Source organism: Vulpes vulpes, chromosome 12, assembly GCF_048418805.1.
Source record: "Vulpes vulpes isolate BD-2025 chromosome 12, VulVul3, whole genome shotgun sequence".
NCBI classification, from domain to species: Eukaryota; Metazoa; Chordata; class Mammalia; order Carnivora; family Canidae; genus Vulpes; species Vulpes vulpes.
In genome coordinates this window covers 117,493,768-117,516,827 of record NC_132791.1, presented here as the reverse complement: position 1 = coordinate 117,516,827, position 23,060 = coordinate 117,493,768, and the positions used below count along the sequence as shown (strand labels likewise).

The 23,060-nt window shown below is 52.2% G+C and overlaps 1 protein-coding gene and 1 pseudogene across 2 annotated transcripts in view; one reads left to right on the top strand and one right to left on the bottom strand.

Annotated features, from left to right (window-relative positions):
* Positions 1-20,208, bottom strand: part of BACE1 (beta-secretase 1) — a 24,644-nt gene extending 4,436 nt beyond the window's left edge. Inside the window, exons 1-8 of one of the 2 annotated variants that reach the window (XM_025999166.2) lie at positions 19,612-20,208; positions 5,675-5,763; positions 4,012-4,228; positions 3,372-3,509; positions 2,537-2,671; positions 1,260-1,361; positions 756-905; positions 337-508 (exon numbers count right to left, since the gene is read on the bottom strand). In XM_025999166.2, coding sequence (XP_025854951.1) covers positions 337-508; positions 756-905; positions 1,260-1,361; positions 2,537-2,671; positions 3,372-3,509; positions 4,012-4,228; positions 5,675-5,763; positions 19,612-19,872 — 1,264 coding nt within the window. In that variant the 5' untranslated portion in view covers positions 19,873-20,208. Of the gene's footprint in view, positions 1-336; positions 509-755; positions 906-1,259; positions 1,362-2,536; positions 2,672-3,371; positions 3,510-4,011; positions 4,229-4,316; positions 4,520-5,674; positions 5,764-19,611 lie in introns of those variants that run through there. The other variant, XM_025999167.2, reaches the window with a different exon arrangement.
* On the top strand, positions 19,871-23,060 carry LOC112920165 (small nuclear ribonucleoprotein-associated protein N-like; annotated as a pseudogene).

Sequence of the window (23,060 nt, the reverse complement as noted above, 5' to 3'; positions counted from 1 at the left end):
CAATACTACTTAGAAGACCCCGCCACCCTCATGTAGTAGCTGACAGGGTCACTGCAGGCTCAGCCTGCTGCCTGTGGATCTAGAGCTTCCCAAGCAGCCAAGGCAGCTCTTGCTGCTCTGGGTCTCCAGCAGAGGTTACCAACTCACACAGGTCTCAGCATGCCCGGCAACACGGGCACAGCATGAGCATGGACACTAGCTTCTACACAATGTGTTGATTCTGCCTCAAGGCAACTCTGACTACCTCCCAGCCTGCCAGGGGCCCAGGTGTCCTAACTGCTGGGCAGTGAGAACACGGATAGACTGAAACCACACCCTCCTCCCTGGCTCTCTTACCATGACAAGCACTGACGGCAAAGCCAATTCGTTTTCGGGCCCGGTCAAAGACAACGTAGAAGCCCTCCATGATAACAGCTCCCATTACGGTGCCCGTGGATGACTGTGAAATGGCGAATTTGTAGCAGTCGTCTTGGGATGTGGCCACGTCTTCCACTGGCCGCAGGTATTGCTGAGGACAAGCAATCAGAGAAGGAAATGTCCTCATTGCTCCAGCTCTCACCTCACTTCTGCCTTCTAGGTATCTATGTGCTCAGGCCCCTCTTCCTTTGCCATCCCTGAGGCCTGCAGGGATGCCTTTTGCTATGGGACACTCCTTTCTTGTCTTCCACACTGTGGGAAGCCACGCCTGGGCCCTGTCTCCCCATGCACACTGTGTTGTCTTCCTGGGATCCCACCGACTCTGGCTCGAGACATACCTGAGGAAGGATGGTAATGCGGAAGGACTGATTGGTGACCTCGCCCATCAGGTAGAGGGAGATGACCGGGAAAATGTTCCAAGGGGTGGTGCCTGCCTGCCAGCACACCAGCTGCTCCCCCAGCCAGAACCCATCCGGGAACTTCTCCGTCTGTGTGAGCAACAAAGGGTAACAGTGAGGAAACCGCCTCTCCACCGTCTCACTTCTCCTGCCTCAGGTAACACTTCCTGGGCCCTTTTTGCTTTTCTGTGGAATATCCAAACTGGGGAAGGGCACACGGAAACCCAAGAATTAGGGAAAGAGAGCTGGAGAGTGAGACCAAAACTCTGCACCAGGGGAATTGTGTGATGAGCAAGCCAAGGCTCATGAAAGAGACTCGCTCTGAAGACATTTACGTAGAAGGATCTAAAGGTAGATAAGTTGGGTCTCATTGAGGGCTGTGACCTTCACAGACTTCCTCTGACACTGTATCATTCTTACACTCCTGCCCCGAGTCCCACTGACCGAAGAGGCTGCCTTGATGGATTTGACAGCAGCTTCAAACACTTTCTTGGGCAAACGAAGGTTGGTGGTGCCACTGTCCACAATGCTCTTGTCATAGTTGTACTAGGACGGAGAATGGAGAAGAGAGAGAAGAGTCAAAAGCCTTTTTTGATGCCAGGCTCTGGCTGGAATCAGAAGGGTGGATCTGACTGCTTGGGGTGGCATTCCGGCTTGGCACTTCTCTTAGGAGTTTACCCTTGGGCAAGTTGTTCAGCCTCTGTGCCTCAGTTTCCTCATCTTTAAAATGAGGATAATACTAGCACCTACCTCAAAAAGTTATTATAAGGATTAAATGAATACATGTGAAGTGCTTAGAATGGTGCCCGGCATGTAGGAAGCATTCAGTAAATGCTAACTCTTAGTATCTTCGCTTGGGCAGTCCTTCTCCAAATCTTGAACATAAAATACCTTGTATAGTGCTTTTAACTTTTCATAGTACTTTTATATCTATTCTCATGTAACATACATTAAGAATCCAGGTGAGGGGATCCCTGGGTGGCGCAGCGGTTTGGCGCCTGCCTTTGGCCCAGGGCGCGATCCTGGAGACCCGGGATCGAATCCCATGTCAGGCTCCCGGTGCATGGAGCCTGCTTCTCCCTCTGCCTGTGTCTCTGCCTCTCTCTCTCTCTCTGTGTGACTATCATAAATAAATAAAAACTAAAAAAAAAAAAAAGAATCCAGGTGAGGAAGACCCAGATGGTTGAGCTGCCATTTATTGGGTACTGCTGTGTGCCAGGCACTAGAAGAACTATTTATTTTTGCTGTCTTCACCACAATCTCTGGAAAAGCTGTTTTTCCCTCTGTTTTGCCGATGAGGAAACTGAAACACAACCTAGTAACTTGCCTGAGGGTACATAGCTAGTAAATGGCAGAGCTAGAAATCATGGTCTCTCCAAGTCCCAAGCTGGACTCTTCCGTTACACCCTAGCACACTGTCTCGCGTATGACTTGCCCAAGGCCATCAAGCAAGGCAGTGACTAGAGTCCAGACATGCTTTTTTTCCCTTACTAGACCATAAGCCACAAGGTCCTTGTGTACATGCCCTGCCTGTCCCTAGCCCCAAACTTCAGGTCCCGCTATGTTACCTTTAAGCTCCTGATTGTTCTAGGTTCAGCTCCCAACCCTTTCTGCAGGTCCTGCTCCTCTGGCCTCGTCCTCCCAACCTCATAACTCAGGGTCTCGCCTCATGCTATGTTGCCTCCCCCTTACCTCTCCCTGGTCCCCCTTGGTGTCATTACCTCCTTGCAGTCCATTTTCAGGTCCTGCCCGTTGATCTCCACCCTTACAATGATCACCTCGTAGTACCACTCCCGCCGGATGGGTGTGTACCAGAGGCTGCCCGTGTACAGCGAGTGGTCGATACCCCCGATGATCTAGGGGACAAAAGGAGGCAGGTACCCGTATCCCAGCACAGTGGGACAGCAAGTCACCCAGAGAGCAAGCAATGGGATCAGAGATTTCTGGATTGGTGGCAAGGCCCTTTACAGGCCACCTTTCTCATCTTCCTGCTTCTAATCATATCCTGTCCCAGAGTGATTTGTAGTTTCTTATATGTCTTAAAAATATGTCAGGGGAAGACTTTACAGGATTTTAAATTATTTGTTTCAGAGTCTCACAGCCCTCAATCTAAAGTTATTTAAACTAAACTGGCACAATAAATGTTAAATGAATGATTATTTGCTTCTATTACAAGTTTCATTTTCTCTGCGTGTTGGAGATGGAGAACCATTCACCAGTTGTCCTAATTAATTAATAAATAGACTTTTAAACTCCTTACATCTCTGCCTTCTGCTCATCAAACTGAATCATCTTAACTTGAAAGGTCTTATTTTCATTTCCTTTAAAGTTCCCTAATCTCATCCTTTCCAAGTTTACCATAGGTACCTGGAATCCTTTCTGGAATAATGCAAGAAAAGGATGGAAAAAAGAAAAGTGCAAGTGGGGAGCCTAAAGAGGTTTCTCTTGATTCTAAGTAGTGCAGCCCAAGACTGTAGTGTAGCCTTGGAGGGGAGGCGGATGGTACCCATCCCTCTGCCCAGTACTAGAACCTCCCCACTCCTAGGACCTACTCACCATGCTCCCTCCAACCGAGGCCAGCACTTCTGACTGGTTGAGGGGGAAGCCAGCGCCACAGAGCTGCAGGGAGAAGAGGTTGGGAACGTGGGTCTGCTTTACCAGGGAGTCAAAGAATGGCTCCAGGGAGTCATCGGGCTGTAGCAGAAAGAGACAAGGAGTGAATCCTCACAGAGGGCCCCAGTGGAAAGAGGCCAGCTTCCTGCCTAAACTGGAAGGCAAAAGCAAAACCTTGGGGGATGTTTTTGGGAAAGACTTATCTTAAAGTACTGAGGTTTGGCAGAGAGACGGTTAGCAAGAGACATTGGCAGTGCAAACAGGAAAGATCTGCAGAATCTTCAATCCCCCATATACTTAACCTGTTTGGGGCTTGGGGGTGGTGAGTGGGCTCCCTTATTCCTAAGATCTAGGTAGAAACCAGAGCCTAATCCTGTATCTTTCACAGCGTCCCTCACTATAGTCCTGCCCTCTGCAGGGATGAGAGTCAGACTGCCATGCTACAACCCCCGTTAACAAATCCTTTAAGCTGCTCTGTTTCCCTCCCTTAGTCCATTCCCTTTCTCTCCAAGCCCGTCTCTCAGGAGCACGCAGTATGCATTGTGCAGACACACGGTCCAGGGCCAGGCCTTGCCCCTCTTACCCTTGCGATCTCAGCATAGGCCAGACCCAGGATGCCCTCCCAGTTGGAGCCATTGATGAAGAACTTGTCTGATTCGGTGATGGCAGCGATGTTGGCACGCACAGTGACGTTGGGGCCATGGGGGATGCTCACCAGGTCGGTGCCCAGCTCCCCCTCCCACTTGCCCTGGGTGTAGGGCACATACACGCCCTTTCGGAGGTCCCGGTATGTACTGGACCTGTGAAGAGGAGGCAGAGGTCTGTGGAGGCGTGACCGCAACAACTGGCAGGGGGACCCTAGCATCTAGCCTACTTCCAATGCCTCACCTTATCTCAGGGGCATCCCACATAAGATGCTTCTAGGCTGCTCAGCAGAACATCCCAGATCAATCACCCAGAATAGAATGTAAAGTAACCTTGCAAACAGCTGAGGGGAGCTGTTGCTGGGGCTCCCTCTCCTGTCTCCACAGCTTCTATCCCTTGATCTTGAGCTCAGGGCCTGAGGGGAACAAGCCTAGCCTTTGTGTATTGTGCCCACTGCCACCGAGGGACAGCTAGTGGGCATCTCTTCCTCCCCCCGGCTCTGTCAGGCTTCCAGAGAAAAGGAGCCTTTGACTCTCGCTGCCTTGGGACCCGGTGGTACCATCTGAGTGGTAGAGAAAGTGCCAGGCGGGGTAAATGTGGAACCTCGACAGCAAGTTCTTCCAAAGAACTGGCACAGCATCTCAGCACAGCAGGTAAGTATCACACACCACTTGTATGGAACATGCCCATCAGCACATGACACCTTTGCCTGTGTCTCATTGCACCACTAACCAGGCCTATTTGTGTATGTGCCAGCGAGGGGGCAGTGATGGGATTGGAACGGGGGGTGGGGGGGTGGGAGGGGGGGCTGGAACGAATCCCTTTCACGGGTCCTCACCACACCCCACTCCCTGCCTGCTCTCTTCAGATAGGGACGACAGGAGATGGCGGCAGGTGGCTTTGGCATCTGCCTAGAAGTCCAAGAATGCCATTGAAGCCTCTATTCACAGCTTTCCACACACAGACACCTCACACATTAGATGTTTTTATGCTAAGGAGGCTTCCACATCATCTTTCTCTGCCTCTTACCTTTTAAAAACCCACTTCAACCCTGCCTTCTACCAGTTTGCTAAATCCCGCTGCTTGAAACTCTGGGTGGTACAGGGAGACATTTTAGCTTTTGGTCCCTGGTATGGTCCAGGCAGTGGGGCGTATGGAAGGCTCTTCCTCTACTCCCTTGAACTGTGAAATGCCACCAGGAGCAGCCCCTGGGTGAGAGCACAGCAAAGGCAGGGTCACACAGTCTGTTCCACCTAGACTTCACTGGTCTCACCAGAAACCTGAGAGCCACTGTGGCGGGGTGGAGGCTTGGGATGCCGTCTCCATGCTTTGCAATTCATTAGGATTGCTCTGGGAGCTTTGGGGCTCCTCTCTTCCTTTCCCTCTCCAAGGAAGCTGCCCTGTCTCAGTACTCAAGAACTCTCTGGTGGCCCCTCAGCCTACCCTTTCCCATAATCTACCTCCTCAAATCCCCCCTCTCTACTTTTCTGTCTTGGAAAGGATCCGAGAAGCTAGTCTTTCTCCCCGAAGCCCTCCCTTGACTCTTCTGGGCCCTGGATCCTTGGGAAGAGTTCTTCTCTCTAGCTCTGCCCAGGACTCACAGCTGCCTCTGGTAGTAGCGATGCAGGAAAGGGTGGGGGGCAGCCCCCACTGCAAAGTTACTGCTGCCTGTGTCCACCAGGATGTTGAGCTGTCAGAGAAAGGGGAGAAAAAGATGTTATCGACACGAGGCTCTGGGTCCACTACCTTCATTGTTCTTCACGCCACCGGCAACACAGTCTCCCCTTGGAATGTCCAGGGTGAAGCTTCTAGGGTGCAGGACTGGACAGCCTGGCACCTGCTATGACCATGAGCACAGACAGAATGTAGCATCCTAGGACATCCTCAGCATGGCGTCGTGTCTGCTCCTGTCTTCTCTGGAATCCTAGCATTTTCTGTGCCGTCAGAGCCACATTATCTCTGTGTGTGTGTTGTTTTCATTCCTCTTTCTCTCTACCATCAGACTGCCCTTAACTCACTTCAGGTACCTGTCCAATTCTGTCTGCAGAGCTTGCCCTTTCCCTCCTTCTCTGGTCCTCCCTGGAAGCATATCACCCAGCGGGCAGCTGGGCTCGCATCCTCGTCCAGCTCAGAAATGCTATTCTAGGAGCTGGCACTGGCGAGGGACGCTGCGGGGACCAGGATGGCGTGTTGGCGCCCACACGTTTCTGACCCTGCCTGCCAGAATGTTGCTCCCCACGAAGGGCTCCCCTTCTGTCTCAGAGGTGACCTGGGCCTAGGAGTCCTACTGTCAGAATAGTTGGGAGCCAGGAGCCCACTCTGATGTCGCAGTGAAAACCCATCTTGTCAGGGCCTGGGTTTTGGCTAAATGAGTACGGACAGGTGTCATCCCCATGTTCCTTGCTGTGCAGCTCCTTCTAGCATTTCTTCTTTCTTGACCCTCCTTTCTCCTTTGATGGCCTGATCCCCCTCCCTCAGTCCAGAGCCACTTTTTGAATGCCAGTAGTATCCTCACAGGCAAGAAGAGGAAATGCCCGTGTCCTCAGAAGCTCCGTACCCTCATTCAACCCCCTCTTGCTGACTTGTCGTGCCCATCAGCTCAGATGCTCCCCTGTGTCCTCTGTCCTCCATGCAGTGAAGTCAGCTGACCTCAGTTTTGGTGCAGGCTCTGACCTTGTCACCTTGGGCAAGTCACTGTGCTCCCCTGGGCTTCAGTTTCCTCCTCCCTGCCAGATCCTCCGCTCCTTCCTGCTCTCAGTGGTCCATGTGGCTCTGCGGACTGCACCTCCTCCTGGCCTCCTCCTGGGTCCCCCCCAAGACAATACCTCTTCAAGAGAGCCCCAGCCCTCTGACCCTGCCCCCCCTCCTTCCCAGCACCCCCTCCCAGCCTGGTGCCCATCACCCTCCCTGCCCTTCCCCTACCTCTCCCCTGGCCCTCTCCAGGGTCTCTGAGCAGCCACTAGCTCCAGATTCTGTGCTTTCACAATCAATAGAGCTGGAGGCACAGCAGTTCAGGTTTCAACCAGGTTAATGATTAAAAAGGCTTCTCCCCACCTCCTCCCGGGGACCCCCCTCCCCCACGTGCCAGGGACTCTGCTCCCAGCACTGGGGTTGGCCTCATTCTTACAGGGGTCCGTACTATCACTGGACCCCCAAGAGGGTCCCCAGAGCTATGCGACGGAGGGATCCCTGAGATGTGTGCCTCGCTGGCTCCACGGAAACATGACCACCTTTTGCTCTGGTGCAGGGCTTTGTTGCCGAGGTCCCAGCTGGTCCAGGCCTCCCCACTGCTTTCCCCTCCTGCAAACACTCCCTCCCTAGCAGGAGGCCCAGCCTCTCCCCAGCCAGCTGGGGAAGGCCTCCCCCTTCCACCTCTAAGCAGATTATGCTCAGGGCCTCATGACCCCCACCCCAGAGCCCCCCCCAACCCGGAATTCAGGCCTGTCTGCCTGCCACCCGCTCTACCCACCACAAAAAAATGGAAAACCAAATAAACAGCTGAGATTCCCTCCTGAGCAAATGGCCAACTGTCTTGTTTGCTCTTCACAAAGTGCTCCTGGCTCCTGGGAGAAGGGATTCCCGGTCCGTCCTTCCAACATTTCTTACTCAAGCTCCAGGCAGGTTTTCTCCCCTTCCTGCTCCCCGTGGAGGCCTGTCAGAAGGCGGGGGCTGTAAGGGGCTGGGCCACCACCCATCATGACACAGGGCAGGTAAGGGCAGCCTGGAAGAGTCTGGTGGTGAAAGAGCCAAACCTCCTTAGGGAGGGAGCCTGGCCTCTTACAGCTCCGAACAAAGGCTGTCAGATGGGACCTCATCATTGTCATCTCCACAGCCAGTCCTTGCTGCCCATTGGCCCATCCTTTCCCTCAGATGGCCCTCCCCAGCCTGGGTGGGTACCCAACCCTGGGAACCACCCCTGGCCCTCAGGTAGATCCACCACCATTTGGACTGCTCCCCACCCTGATCTGGGTTCTTCCTATTGGCATTTTACAAATACTCATGTGTCTCCATTAAAAAAAAAAAAAAAAAAAAAAAAAAAAACCTTCTTTAATCTCACCTCCACCTCCAGTTCCTTCACAACCAAAGTTCTCAGCCAAGCTGTCTTCGTTTCTTCACTTCTTCACCTCCCACTCGTTCCTCCACCCATTCCCACCCGGTTCTCTGCTGCCCCTCCCTCCACAATACAACAGCCCTTACTACAGCTACCCCAGACTCCATGTCACCAAATAACAAGACATTTTTCAGATCAGCTCTCCTCTGACTGCGAGGACTCCTTCCTCCTAGAGATGCCTTTCCCTGCCTCCCCCTATCCCATGGTTGTCCTCCCACATCTCTGGCCAGATCTTTTCTGGCCTGGCTGCAGGCCTCTTCCTTGCAGACACTGCTCTCCCTCATCACCTCCCCTGCGGCTGCGGCTCCAAATATCACCCCTGTCACCCAGCACTCCTAGCCCAAAGCCCCAAGCCCTTTCCTCTCCTTGGAGCTCCAGAAGCACAGAGCAAACTTCCTCTCAGATACCTCAAATCCAGGATGTCCAAAGCTGACCTTCCATGGCCCCCCCCAAGTGCCTTTTCCCCCATGCCCTGCATCAGTGGATAGCGTCACCATCCATCTGTGCTGTAAGTCAGCAACCGGGGGACTTCCTAACACCTTCCTCTTCTTCACCTCTCTACCCGATGCATCAAGCCCTGTCCAATTAACCTTCTCAGAAGTCTCTTTAATTTACTCATCTCATGCCATCTCCCTTGCCACCCCTGTGCCACGTTCTAGAATATCACAATAGCTTCTCAACTGGCCTTGGCATGTCTGTCCACCCTTGACCACTCCAACCTCTCTCTGCACTGTGGCCATGGTGGTCTTTTCTAATTTGACCATGTTGTCCTCCTGTGTCAATCGTTTTCCTTTGCTATTAAAATAAAAATTTAGGGATGCCTGGTGGCTCAGTGTCTGCCTTTGGCTCAGGTCATGATCCCAGGGTCCTGGGATTGAGTCCTGCATCAGGCTCCCCAAAGGGAGTCTGTTTCTCCCTCTACCTAGGTCTCTGCCTTTCTTTGTGTGTCTCTCATGAATAAATAAATAAAATCTTAAAAATAAAATAAAAAATGTAAAGCTTTACCATTTTCTCCAGGGCCCTTCACTGTCCGGCCCTGCCTGCACACCCAGCCTAGTTTGTCCTGTACGCCCCAGCCCCCTACCCGCCGGCTATACAGGCCTCTTCACAGGTCCTCAGACCAGCTGTGGTCCAACCCCCAGAGGACAGCGCCTTAGGCCATTTGCTCTGCCCAGACATCTTCCTTTCCGCGGGCAAGTCTGTCTACTTATCTCCCATCATCCTGCAGTCCAAGCTCAGAAGGGACTACTTCCTAAGGGGGAAAGACCAGGCATTTTCTCTTATTAAACGTGTCACGTTCTTATAGAACGTGTCACTCTATAACTTCACATTGAATCTCACCTCCCTTGTATCTAATTTCTTAAAAATCTCCATTGTATCCCTAACGGGTATCACAGTACCTTGCAATTAGTATCACTCAAATTAACGGTTAAAGGAAAGAAAAGGGGAAAGAGCTACTCTATCCTGTTGGTTGGGTGAAGGAGAGATCCCTCAGTGGGTCCCCAGCCGTGGGTGTTTTTAGGTGTGGCTCTAGCTCAGACCTGCCTTCCCCTAACCAGGCATTCTGGTCTTCAGGTAGATTGGGGTCCTGGAGCTACCTCCTTCTCCATCCCTTGGAGTCTCAGGAGTCTCTGTTAGCTATTGTATTTAGATACCCAAGAGATCACAACCTGGGGTCAGGGCTAGGTCACAGCCAATCACTTAATAAACAAATGTGCTTCTGGGGTCCTCTGAGGGAAGGTGGCTTTGTGGGAAGTGCTAACAAGCCCACAGGGAAAGGCACACCTGTCCATTTCACTCTGTAGGCTCTCTGGGAGTTTTCAGCAACAGATCTTGGGTGATGAGATAGATGTGGAACCGGTGAGTTCTGGGAATGCTCTTTGTTCCCCAAGTCTCACATGTCTTGGCTCCAGCTCTCACTAGCAGACAGGTATAGCTCAGGTTATTCTGGATGAAAAGAGCCTTCAGGAGTCATCTGTCCACTAACCTAGGGAGATTCTGAAAGATCAACTCTTAAATATCTCTAGTTACTGAGATCCCAACCTTTCTTGGTAGCCTATCCCAGGGCCCTAGGAGAGGGGCTTTAACTAATTCTTCCTGTCAAAGAGGAAGTCTCTTTCCTTCTGTGTGGGCCTCCCAATTAATGGCAGAAGAGCTCTTATACTCTTATCTAGCAAGCCTGTTAGCTGAAGCTGAGATATGGAAGGCTCTCTTCCATTTTACAGAGAAAGAAACTGACATCTGGAATGAGTGGGCAACTTGATCCATTTTCCACAATAAGCCACACAGCTGGACAAGAATCCACTGGCTCTGACCAACCCCACATCTAGCCTTTCATTTCCTTGACCTTCCCATCTCTCACTTGGAGAGGAAGTATTATATGGTAGATTGCTACTCTAAGGAATCACACTCCCCTGTATCCAGGCCCCTGTGTGATCCCCTCTGAGATCAACTCTAGGCTTGGTCATGTGACTGCTCCGGCCAAAGGGACACCAGCAAAGGAGGAAAGCAAAGGCTTGATGAGAGCCTGTGCACTGGGGATTCCTCTTGGAATGCTGCCCTGAGACTGTATGTGGAGAAGCTCCATCTGCCTCCTTGAGGATGAAAGACTTCATGGAGAAAGAGGTCAAGCAGCCCCAGCTTTGTCTCACTCCCCAGGTGACCCACCAGCTGAATGCAGCCCTATGAGTTAGCCCAGGTAAGACCTGGGGGAGGGCCACAGCGAACGCACAGAATCCTGAAAAACAGAATGGCTCTTGTTCCCAGCCACCAAGTTTCAGAGTAGTTTGTTACACAGCATCAGATAACAGATATGCTATCTGAATTAAATCCTGAAATCCTTGTCCTTGGGGGCGTCTCACCAAACATAGGTCGACTCCAGTGAACATTTCTCATCCCTTTCCCTCCGACCCCACCATGCTTCTCATGCTTCTCAAAAGCACGATGATCTCTGCACCTCTGCATATGCTGTTGTCTATGCCTGGAATATTCTCTCCCTGTTTTGTCTAACCTCTACTCATCTTTCAAGTCACAGGATAAATATCCATTCTCCTAAAGGTCTTGCCTTGATGCCCCCAGCCAAGATAAGGCTCCTTCTCCTGCAAGTCCTTAGTAACACCTGTGCTTCTTTGTATATCACTTATCAAATGATCACTTTGTTCATTCATGTACTGTCTGCCCCTGACACTATGAGATCCACAAGGGTAAGGAGCACGTTTGTACCCTCATCATCTTATTCTTCTCTAGCCCTCAACAGGGGCTCCATTATGATCCCCCCATGCCCCCCAACACCGCCGCACTCATAGTAATTGCCTCATTACCTGTAGTTCCCTGTGACCCCACAGAATCTCACTACTCATTCTTAGCCCCAAAGGTCTCACACGGTTGGTTTCAGTCTGGGGCTGTGTATGGTGACGATGATAACTGATGCCCACCACAGCCATGCCATTGACTGGATTATGCACCTAGGTTCTTAGAACCATGGTAGTGAATTTGGGACTTCTTCCTTGGTCTCAGAACCTTGAGGCAGCTTCACCTGCTTTCCTAAGTAGATATTTGCAGAACTGAGCTTGCCCAAGGCCAAGAGAAAGAAGCAAGGAAAGACAAAAGGAGCCTAATGTCAGCAGCTGGGAGTGCCTGGGAGCTAACAGAGTGCACAGCTCCTGCCTCCTACTGTTCCAGGGATTGGGTCCTGCACCTTGACCAAATTGGCTGACCCACTGGAAATCCCTTCCCTAGACGTATCTCTGCCTTCCACTTCTCTCTCCAGGCTAAAGCTGACAATCAATACCTGGAAACATGCAGGCTCTCTGGTGCCACTTACCCTACTTTGGACTGTGTTTTTTTTTTTTTTTTTTTTTTAAGGAATTGTAAGGCAGCGGGGTCACCCCCAACCTTATCTGATGCACATTTCTCCCTTTGTTTTTTTAAAAGATTTTATTTATTTATACAGGAGAGACACACAGAGAGAGGCAAGGACATAGGCAGAGGGAGAAGCAGGTTCCCTGCAGGGAGCCCTATGTGGGACTGGATTCCAGGACCCCAGGATCATGACCTGAACCGAAGGCACTCAACCACTGAGCCACCCAGGCATGCTGTACCTTCCTCTCTTTAGACAGGATGCTCCATGTTCCTCAGCATCTAACCCAGCTCAACTAAAATTTATCAAGGCTTCCTATTCAAATGAGATGATAGATACAAATGGTCAAAAAATGTCTGTTCATAAAGAATGGATCTAAGACAATGGTTTTTCAAACTTCTTTTTTAAAGCAGCAGAACTCTTTATCAGCCTTATGCAGGATTCCAGCATACCCAAGGAAAAAAACAAACAAGAGTTGTTCTTTAGGAGGGAAACATTTTACTTCCTCGGTCTCTGTCCCCTCCTCGTGGTGGCTCTTGGGGCAGCTCTGCAGCATCCACAGGACTCCCCCACCCCCTGAGAACTCCCAGTCTGTGAGGTCTCACAGCAGCCATCAGCCACCTGTTTTCATTGGCAGACAAGAAGTCCTTCCTACTGTCTAATTGTGTCCTACCCACAGGTTGCAGTGGCTTTCATCTTCTCTTGGCCTGTCCTCAGTTGAAAAGATAACCGATCTCCGGCAGAAGCCCAGTTTCCTCCAGGGCACCCAGGTCATGCTCCATGCAGGCTTGTTTGAGCCACTGGGAGATGCCATCACTTCATTTCTTGTGCTATTTGGCAGACTCTATAGGCACTGGAAGCCTCGAGAGGCCAGTGCAGCCTGGACACAGGGTGGGTACAGCGGGCAGCTAGGGGACTAGCCACAGGTTGGTAGCAGTCCAGGAGACCTGCTGAAAGAGGACAGGCTGGGGTGGCAGAGGCAGGGAGCTTGGCCAGTTTGCTCTGTAGCTTTGTCAGAGTCTTTGGGAAAAAAGACCAGGGTGGGGTACCTGGGGGGCTCAGTTGGTTGAGTGTCTACCTTCAGCTCAGGTCATGATCCCAAGGTCCTGGGATTGAGCCCTGCATGGGACTCCCTGCTTGGCAGGGAGCCTTTTTCTCCCTCTCCCTCTGCTCCTTCCCCTGCTCATGTTCACTCATTCACTCACTCACTCTCTCTCAAGTAAATAAATAAATAAAATCTTAAAAAAAAAAAAAAAAAAAAAAAAGACCAAGGAGTCCTGGCTCCCCTAGTCAGCCCCTAAGACTATTGATTCATCATTCCCCTCAGAGGGAGCACCTCCTCCCTCTTGGCAACCACTGGCTACTGCACCTGAGGATGTGGCAGGAGAGCATCAGTGAATGCTTCCCAGGCCTTAGGGCCCATCCTGCCAGGGGCAGCTCAGGGCAGCTCAAGGACGGGGAAATAGTCTGGCTCCTGCCCAAAACTCCACTGGCCAGGCCCTCAGGAGAGATGTTCCGGGAAGAGAAGTTTGTTGTCAGGTATGGGAGTTTCCCTGACAGTTCTTTTTCTGGATTTTCAACCAGAATTTTCTGCTTAGATCTTTACTGGAGATACCCAAGAAGGGTTCCTGACCTTCTACCTTAGTGGGAGGTCCCAGTCTCCCCCCACCCCGCCACCCTTGTAGCTGAACTCTTTCTTTCCTGACCTGTGGAGGCAGAGGAGAAGTGTGTGAAATGACAGCATGACGCTTCTAGCAAAGCCCCCTGTGCAATCTGGAGCCAGCTGTGGTCTCAGGGACTGGGTGGGCAACTTAGAAGTGAGATCTTATCCAATCTTGCTTTGTCTAATTTGGATGGTGGCTCTTTGAGGTCAATGGTTTCCAACCTTTTTAGTACCAAAAGGGAGGAAGGAAGGAAGGAAGGAAGGAAGGAAGGAAGGAAGGAAGGAAGGAAGGATCGATCTTGAATTCCACTATATGAAAACAATAAAAGCTGATTTGGGGGCAGGGAGAAGGGGAAGGGCTTGGTGATGGGAGGTGTGAAAGGTCCCAAGTCTTGCCTCTTACCTTTCTTCTAACCTCCTTTATCCTTGAGGTCCCTTTATAGAATCCCACAAATCAGTGTGAAAACCATTTGCGGATGGTAGGGTGGAAAACCACTTGGCCCTTCTTGGTTTCTGAGACCCTGAATCCTCATAGTTTTCTATTTCTCTGATCATTTTCTCTTGCTCCCTTGAGCCTCAGTCTACGTTCAATATTATTTCCTTAATCATTGCCCCCTCCCCCTGTTTTTCCTCCATTCTCTCAAAGAACAAGCCCATTTGCTAAAGTGGCTTCCAAACCACCTCTCTGCAGGTGACTCCCGAGTCTACCTGTCCAGTCCTAACTTCTCTCCTGGTTTCCAGATCCCCATGCCCAGCTGGTTGCTGCATCCATCAATAAGAATGGTCCACTGGTTGGGATCCCTGGGTGGCGCAGCGGTTTAGCACCTGCCTTTGGCCCAGGGCGTGATCCTGGAGACCTGGGATCGAATCCCACGTCAGGCTCCCTGCATGGAGCCTGCTTCTCCCTCTGCCTGTGTCTCTGCCTCTCTCTCTGTCTCTGTGTGTGTGTGTGTGTGTGTGACTATCATGAATGAATAAATAAAATCTTTAAAAAAAATATATTAAAAAAAAAAAAAAAAAGAATGATCCACTGGCACCTCAAAGGCAACTGAATCTCCCAGACTGGAGAACACTGGAAAGAACCCAGTATTTGGACTTAAAATCCAAGACCTGAATTTGAACCCTGGCTCTGTTTTCCTTAGGTGAGTCTCTTTGGGCAAAGCACTTATTCTCTCTGAGGCTCGGTTTCCTCACCCCTCAAATGGACATGCTAGTATTTATCCCTTGCAATTAAAGCAGAATCCTAAGCACAGAATTTTGATGACCTATACTGTACTTTAAAAGTCTGCTCCTTTTGTGTTCCAATACAACAGAGATGTTGTAGAGGAGGGGAACCTCTTCTCTTCCCTCTCCCTCCCCAGGAGCAGAGAACACCTGGTTGAATTGACATGTGAATGCTGGATCTCTGAGGACCTCTCCTCTCTGTCCTCACTGCCACCAGCGTCTTTCAAGCCCTCGTGTCCTCACTGAGGTCCTAGCCTCGGGCTCCAGACTATCCAGCTACATTCCACCCTGGAACCAGAACTACACTAGACCCTTCCCTTTCTTAACACTCACAGGGACTCTCACCTGCCTGCAGAATACAACCCAACCTCCTCCACTCCACCTCAGAGCATCCTTGCCACAACTCCCAGCTTCTCGGCCCAGCTCATTCCTCTCTTCATGAAGCGTTTCTCCCCCCACTCTCCAAATAGCAAAGCTTTCTCATCTTTCTAGGCCATACTCAAATGCTACCTTTTCCAGCAAGCCTATCCTAACACCCTGTCAGTAGTAACTGCTTCTTTTTTTGCACTTCTAAGACTCACTGTTCTTCTCTTTGTACCAAATGCTTTTGGTCTCGTATGATATTTAGCTGTTTCTATGTCTATGTCTCACACCAAATTGTGAGCTCTCCAGGCCCTGGGACGATGACATGATTTTCCTCTTCTGCACACAGTAGGTGCTCAACAAGCATTTGCTGAACTGCATTGACTAACGACCAGATTTCAATCCTAACAATCAGTATCCTGGGTTTGGAGACTGATGTTCATCCCATTATAATGAGGTGATATCCTTTCATTTAAGTGGAAAAGGACGAAAGTGCTTCTTCCTCCAAGAGTTCCAATACTGCACTTAGAATTGCCCATTGAGAGTTCTATTTAGATGTCTTACATTTTATTTATCTACTCACTCAACATTTTTTAGGTGCGTGTTCTGAATCTGGTGCTATCAGAGATATTAAAGAGAAATAAGACGCTGCCAAAAAAAATCTTTTTAAAAGACATTGTCCTCAAGAGCTTCATGTTCTGGGAAGGAAACGAATATAAAAACAGTTATAATATGTCCTTTAATACTACTTAGGTGTAGTAAGGGACACATGAGCAGGTGTCACGGGAGAATGAAAAGGAATGCTCATGATAAACCCTCTCTTCTCCCCCAAGACACATGGGCAGGTGGCCGGCAGAGTAGAAAGATCCAGGTGACAAAGCATCTCAGCTTACGGGCCTGTTTCCTGGCCAACTGTTTAAACTTTCACTCCCCACTTCTTTTGCTAGAAGTCACGAGTGATAAGACCATTTGTGTATATTGCAGGAATTACTGTAAAGAGGAAAATTAGGTAGAATATATTTGAAAACTTTCCATAAGCTGCAACCATAAATACAAGTATTTATTTGTATACTACTACCGATAAACCAATGCCTCTTGCCAGCTTTCCTGGTCCTGCAAATGGTCTTATTACCCTGCAGTTCACCCCAGATCAAGGTCGTGCAATCATCTCTGATGCTTCTTCCTCACTCTTCACACCAGTGTCACCAAGTCCTGTCTGGTTGCCTCGTAACGTTCCTGACTCCTGGTCTTCCCTTCCCTTTCCTCTTAGCACAGCCATATGCTGTCCTCGTCATAGTGCCTCACACCTGGACTGTGGTGACAGAGACTGCTGCCACTGCACCTCTCACTTCCATTCTTCCTAAAATTCACGTTTCTTCCTAAAAGATTGCTTTCTCTATGTCATTCCCTTGTACAAATAAATTCAAGCTTCCCCCTATATCTGCCGACCAAAGTCCAAAACTTAAAGCTTCATATTTAAGGCTTTTGGCAATTTGGCTCTATCTTATTTACCCAAACCTGTAGCATTAACTGGACTGAGTTTCTCACTGTCTCCTAAACAAACACACATGACTCATTCTCTCATTTGTTGTGGCTTTTTCTGGTCCCAGGGACCCAGGTTAAGGAAGCAGCGGACATTCGAGTTAAGTGCAATGATGGTTTAGTGGGACAGGTGCCATTTCCCTGCTGGGAACAGCCTCCCCTCTCCTAGCCAGCCTTCAAGACCATGCTCACAGCACACCTACCCCAGGAAGCCTTCCCTGATTTTACCTCCCAGAACACTTATAGTACTCACTTTTTGTACTACTGCAGATCAGTGCTTCTCAAACTTGAGCCATGGCCCCTGAAATTCTAACTTAGTAGGTCTGGGATGGGACCAGAGAAGTTATGTTTTTTTTTTTTTTTTTTTGAGAAGTTATGTTTTAATAGGCTCTGGTGGCAAGGGTCTGGGGGCCTGCCTTCAAGCATTGCTCTGGATTACCTTGTACTGGCACTCACACTTTCATGCTCTACACTCCTTGTGGGCAAAAAACCTTTATCTCCTGTCTCTTTGTGGACAGCTCTCAAACCCCGCACCTAGTCACCTGGCATATAAAAAGTGCTCCCCAGGTTTTACTCCTATTTGTTGAGAGCACTCTGCCAACCTCGTTCTCACCTGGTGCTCACGACAGCCCCACCAGGCAAGAAGGGGCCTCCTTCTCGAGACTGCTGGGGAGAGAATCAAAGTCACTACAGAGTATAGACTGGCGGGCGTTGGTTCCGGTTCACAGTCAAAAGGGTGACCCAGAGTCATTCTAATTGTAGGCTCCCTGGCAGTGGTTCCTTGGGCCAGTGTTGAACTATAGGCCCACTTTCCCTTTCTAGGAAGGAAGGGGAGGGGGCTGACATTTGTTGGGCAACTACTCTCTGCCAATTTCCGGGCCGGGGAATGTGCATGCTACCTGTTCCCCTAGTTCTATATGTATCAAACGTGGTGGCCCAGAGCATCAAGCTCTCGTGCTTCGTTGCATAGCACTGAAGAGGCAGACAGGGCCGGAGTAACTGGCAGAGACTGACCTCACATTTACTAGAGGTCAACTGTGTGTGGGGGTGATTTCCCCTACACAGTCCCCTACACAGTCCCATTGAAACCTCACAAGAACCTTGCAAAGGAGATCTGATTTCACCCAGTTTAAAGACAAGGCAATAGGCTCAGAGAGGTTGCCTAATTTGCCCCCAGGACACACAACTAAGAAAAGGAAAAGCTGTGAGTTGCAGAGTTGGAATTCCTGGTCTCACTGCTGGCTCCACAGCCCCTTTGTGTGTCCATGCCCCAGGGTGTAAGTTGGGCTAGCTCAGCTTATCAGTAGCAGACACACGCCACAGGGGAGAAGGTTGGAGGTCTCCATGTCCCCTGGCTATCTGATAATACCCAGCACCACTACCCCACCCCACCCCCAGCCCACGCTGCAAGGGGCCTATCCTCACACTGATTTGAGACTTTCTGGGAGGATGTTATGGTATACAGGAACAAGAAAGGGTAAGTAGGGCAGACCAGAGCCTTGGATCAGCTGGGAGGTGGGAGGTAGGCCTGGGTGCCAGGGCCCTAGGAAGATCTGCTTCTGTAAGGTAACTGGGGGCTGGAGATTGGTGTTTCTCCCAAATCCGGTGTAAGAGCTGTCTGAGAAGTTCAGAAAAGTGTGGCTCTTCCCTCTACTTGTAAACACACTCCCACCTTCACGGACCTTCCCAAGGACAGGCCTCCTGGACACAGATCCCACAGATCCGAGGGGGGGGGGGCAGGTGGCTCACAGAAAAGTGCGGGCTCCGATTCAAGGTGACACACAAGCACATACAGAACCACCCCACCACCCGTGCCCAGGCCCACCCACAGAGTGGCAGATGTGCACGGAGGGCAGCTACAGCACCCCCCTCACACGAGCACAGGGGTGCTACCTCCACCAGCCACCTTGGAGATACCGCGGAGGACAGGCAGGATGAGGAGGGCTGGCAGTGTTTCCTCTACCGCTGCCAGGCTCCCTTCCCTCAGCGCCTATCGCCTCTTGGCTCTTAGAAGGAGTCTCATTCTTAAAAGGGGGCTCTGGCTCCTGGGCTGTGGCTAGTCCTTTCCCCAGGATCAATTTAGTCCCCTCTGGCCGATGCTCTGGGGCCCCGGGAGGGGGAGGGGCTGGAGTGCAGAATGCTGGGGGAGGGGAGGGGAGGGGGAGGCGCTGGGGGAGCCTGAGTCTGCCCGGGGCTTCAGGGCTGGACTGGAGGTCAGGAGGAGCTGGGAAGCCCCGCTTTGCGGTCCCTGTGGCAGCCCAGACAGTGGGAGAAGGAGGCTGATCCAACTCATGCCAGGATTCCTGGGTTCTCAAAATGCTGGGAATGATGGTCAGAAGCCCAGGTTCCCGGAACACCGGAGGAGGGGAGAGGGTTGGGTGACCAAGATCCACAGTGCTGGGGTTGGGAGACTCAGGCTTGGCAGGGCTGACACCTGTTCACCGGGCCCCTATTGCTTGGACCCTTCCCCAGGCAGGGCTCCCCCGCTGGAGGGTTTCTTGCCCCAAATCCTTATGGAAGGGGTGTGTGGGTGAGGTTGGGGGTGGGCTGAGGGCAGTCAGATGAGGGAGGTGGGGAAGCCCCTGCGTGCAAGGCAAGGGGGAAACGGGAACTTTGGGGCTGCCAACCTGATCCCAGAGGAAACACCTGGGCGACGGTCCCTCCCGCCCGCGCCAACCGGCCCATTTCAGCAGGGGGCCAGCATGCTGCGCCCCCCTCCTCCCCACTCCCCCCTGCTTGTGCAGCAAGGAGGGTCGGGCTGGCCCGGCCACCTTACCGTCTGCGGGGGGCTGCCCACGGTCATCTCCACGTAGTAGCCCTGACCGGACTTGCCTCTCAGGTTGTCCACCATCTCCACAAAGCTGCCCCTCCGGCCGGGCTCGTCGGGCTCCTCCACGGTCTCCCGGGGCAGCCGCAGCCCCAGGGGGGGCGCCCCCAGCCCGCTGCGCAGGGGCAGCCGGATGCCGGGCGGGGTGCAGCGGGCGGGCAGCACTCCGGAGCCCATCCACAGCAGGAGCCAGGGCAGTGCTCGGGCCATGGCGCGCCTGGCCTTGGGGCCCTCGGGCTCCCTCCGGGACCACGGCCGGCCCTGTCGCTGCCCCCGACTCTGCACGCTCAGGAGCGCGAGCTGCGAGGCATCGGGGCTCCGGAGCCTGCAGGCCCCTCGCCGGCCGCCGTGCAGGCGGTGGGGATCGGGCAGGAGAAGCCGCGGAGCGACGCGGAGGCGGGCGAGGAGACGGCCCCGACGCCGCTACATCTGGCCAGCGGCGCCCAGCCTCAGCGCCGGTCCCGGAGCGCACGGCGCGGGCCGCCCGGGCGGCGGGGAGGGGCGGGCATGGCGCGTCGGCGGCCGCGGGCTTCTCGGCGCCCCGCGGGCCGGGCGGCGGGGCCAGGCGCAGGGGCCCGGGCGCCCCCGCTGCGCGTGCTGGCCAGGCCCGGGTCCCGCTCCCGCTGCCGGTCCCGCTCCCGCTCCCGCTGCCGGTCCCGCTCCCGCTCCCGCTCCCGCTCCCGCTCCCGGCTGCAGGCAGGCCGGGGAGGCGGAAAGGCTTGTGGCGGCGGCTGTCAAAGCCAAAGGGTTTTCGCTCTTCCCTGGGATCGCTGGGAAGTGTAGTCTTCCCACGGCCGGAGCCCAGCTTCCGGGGCTGGCGAGGGGTCTGGGATGCCCTCTGCCGAGGCGGAGTCCGCCCTGCAGGACCCTGGCCGCCGGGGGCGGGGGGGGGGGGGGGGTGGCGGCCGCGCAGGGCGGCGCGGGGCTTCAGGCTGCACTTACGCAGCACCTGCTGTATGCCAGGCAGTCTTCCCGGCGCTGGGGCCACGCACACGAATAGGATGCATGCACGTGCGCCCTACGGGGCCATGTGGCCGCAACGAGTAGGGACGTAGGGGGCCATCTGGGGGATCTGGAACGACTCAGGGGGAGGAGGAGGCATTTAATTTGGGCTGTAAGGAATGGGCGGGATTTCCGCCGGGCAGAGAGTGGGGGAGCGAGAGTAAGGGGAATAGAAGGGTAGTGTAGGCAGCCTACTGGGAAGGGAGGTGCAAAGGGGAGAGCCCAGGGCCCTCTGTCTCCACTGGAGCCTGCCATCTGTGGGCAGGTAAGAGCCGGTGGGGTCTTCCCTCACCTGAATCTTTTCATGCCTTTGATACTCTACTTGCCCTCACCTCCCCCCCGGATGCTGTGCATCCCCAAGATCCTCATTTCTGGGCTGCCAGTCAGACTCAGGGTAAATGGCTACTGTCAGCTTCAAAGTGTCACGCTTTGAGGAGTGTCTGTCTATTAACTGGTAAGAGCTTAAAACAAAAAGCTTCAGAGCTCTAATCGCCTAAGGGAGAAAAGCCCTATGATTATAGCAACGTGTTATTTAACAAATGTGGAAAGCTGGTGTTAAAATTCAGTAGTTCTGATAAAAACTAGGGGGAACTTCTTTTTTAAAAAAATTATTTATTCATGAGAGACACAGAGAGCAGCAGAGACATAGGCAGAGGGAGAAGCAGAGGAAGAAGCAGGCTCCCTGCGGGAAGCCCCATGTGGAACTCGATCCCAGGATCCCAGGATCACACCCTGAGCCAAAGGCAGATGCTCAACCACTGAGCCTCCCAGGCATGCCTAAGGGGGAACTTCTTAAACGACATAACAAAATCACAGAAAACAGGCTGACCTTATTCCCATTAAAGTCAGGCTTAGCAAAAGGGAGATTATTATCACCACTCTTCTCCCACACAGTTTATAAATATTTTATTTATTTATTTTTATTAGCAGGCGCCACACCCAACATGAGGTTTGAACTGATGACCCTGAGATCGAGTCACATGCTCCCCCGACTGAGCCAGCTAGGCGCCCCTCCCATGTAGTTTAGATCAGCCTAGCTAATTCAGTAGGATGAGAACATGAAACAAGTGCTATAAATATTAGAAAGCAGGCAGAGTGCAGTGAGTGGTCGCCAGCGATGCCGGACAGTCTGTTCTGAGGTGTGGCCAGCAGAGTGATAGAGTGGGCCAGGAACCGCTTATACCTGAGAGGGACTACAGAACAACAGCGCGCACCAGAAGGGGGAGTCAGCTATACCCAAGGTGATGTCAGCAGCAGCAAGTACCTGGGGTGGATTTCCAGCTGGAACAGAGACAGGCATTCTTAGCTGAGACACCAAGAGGTGGTTAAAGCAGGACTGGAACATCCAGGGAGCTGACTTCCCAGTGAAAAACCAGGCTCCATTTACTGTTTGGAGCCTCTGCCCCAAGTCTGCAGTGATTGAAAGAGAACCTGCATCATACCTTTACCTGGAGCCTTCCCTTGGGTCTTAAGGATCTGAAACCTTCCTGCAGACAATGGATTTGGTGGAACACAACCATGACTGGGAAAGGGCCAAGAGGTGCTGCAGCACGTTGACCACAGAATGAGATGTATCCTGCAAGATGGGCAAATCTTCATTGGCATGATTTTGTTTTTTAAGTAATCTCTACAGTCAACATCGGACTTGAACTTACAACCCCAAGATCAAGAGTCACAAGTTCAACTGAGCCATTGGCACATTCATTGGTACCTTTAAGGCTTTGACAAGCATATGAACCAGATTCTCTGTGATTGTGATGAATTCAGGAAGATCAAGCCCACAACCAGACAGTGAAGAAAAGCGGATTTTGGGTCTGGTGTTGCTACATGGGGAGAACTTGGTTTTCATGACTGTGGGATACTGGCATTGCTCGGATACCACTTGTTGGAACTGCAGGAGCCCCTGGGGTTGGTAGGGCAGCTGGCAGAGGAGTGCCAGCTGGTGTTCCAATTCCCTAGGCTCCTGTTAGATTAGCAGGTCCTTTCAGAGGGGTTGGGGGCCTATCCCAACAAGAAATGACTCCACAGGGAAGAGGTACTATAGCAGCTGTGCAGTTGCAGCTCCTGCCAACAGTGCTGGACTCCCAACCCAATACCCAACTAAATGGGGGCCCCACCCACTTCTGAGGGCCTACCAACACCACCTCCAGGTGATGTGGCTCCTCCCCCTGGTATGAGACCACCCATGGGGCCACCAATTGTGTTCCCCCTGCTTGAAGGACACCAATAGGCACACCCCTTCAGGAATGAGACCCTCTCCACCAGGAATTAGAGGTCCACTTCCCCCAGGAATGCATCCACCAAGACCCTAGGATACTGTTGATCCTTCTAAGTCACTTTTCCCCCTGCAGTGTGTCTTGTGAAACTGTGTAGAGTGTGTTTTTGAGCTTGTGTTC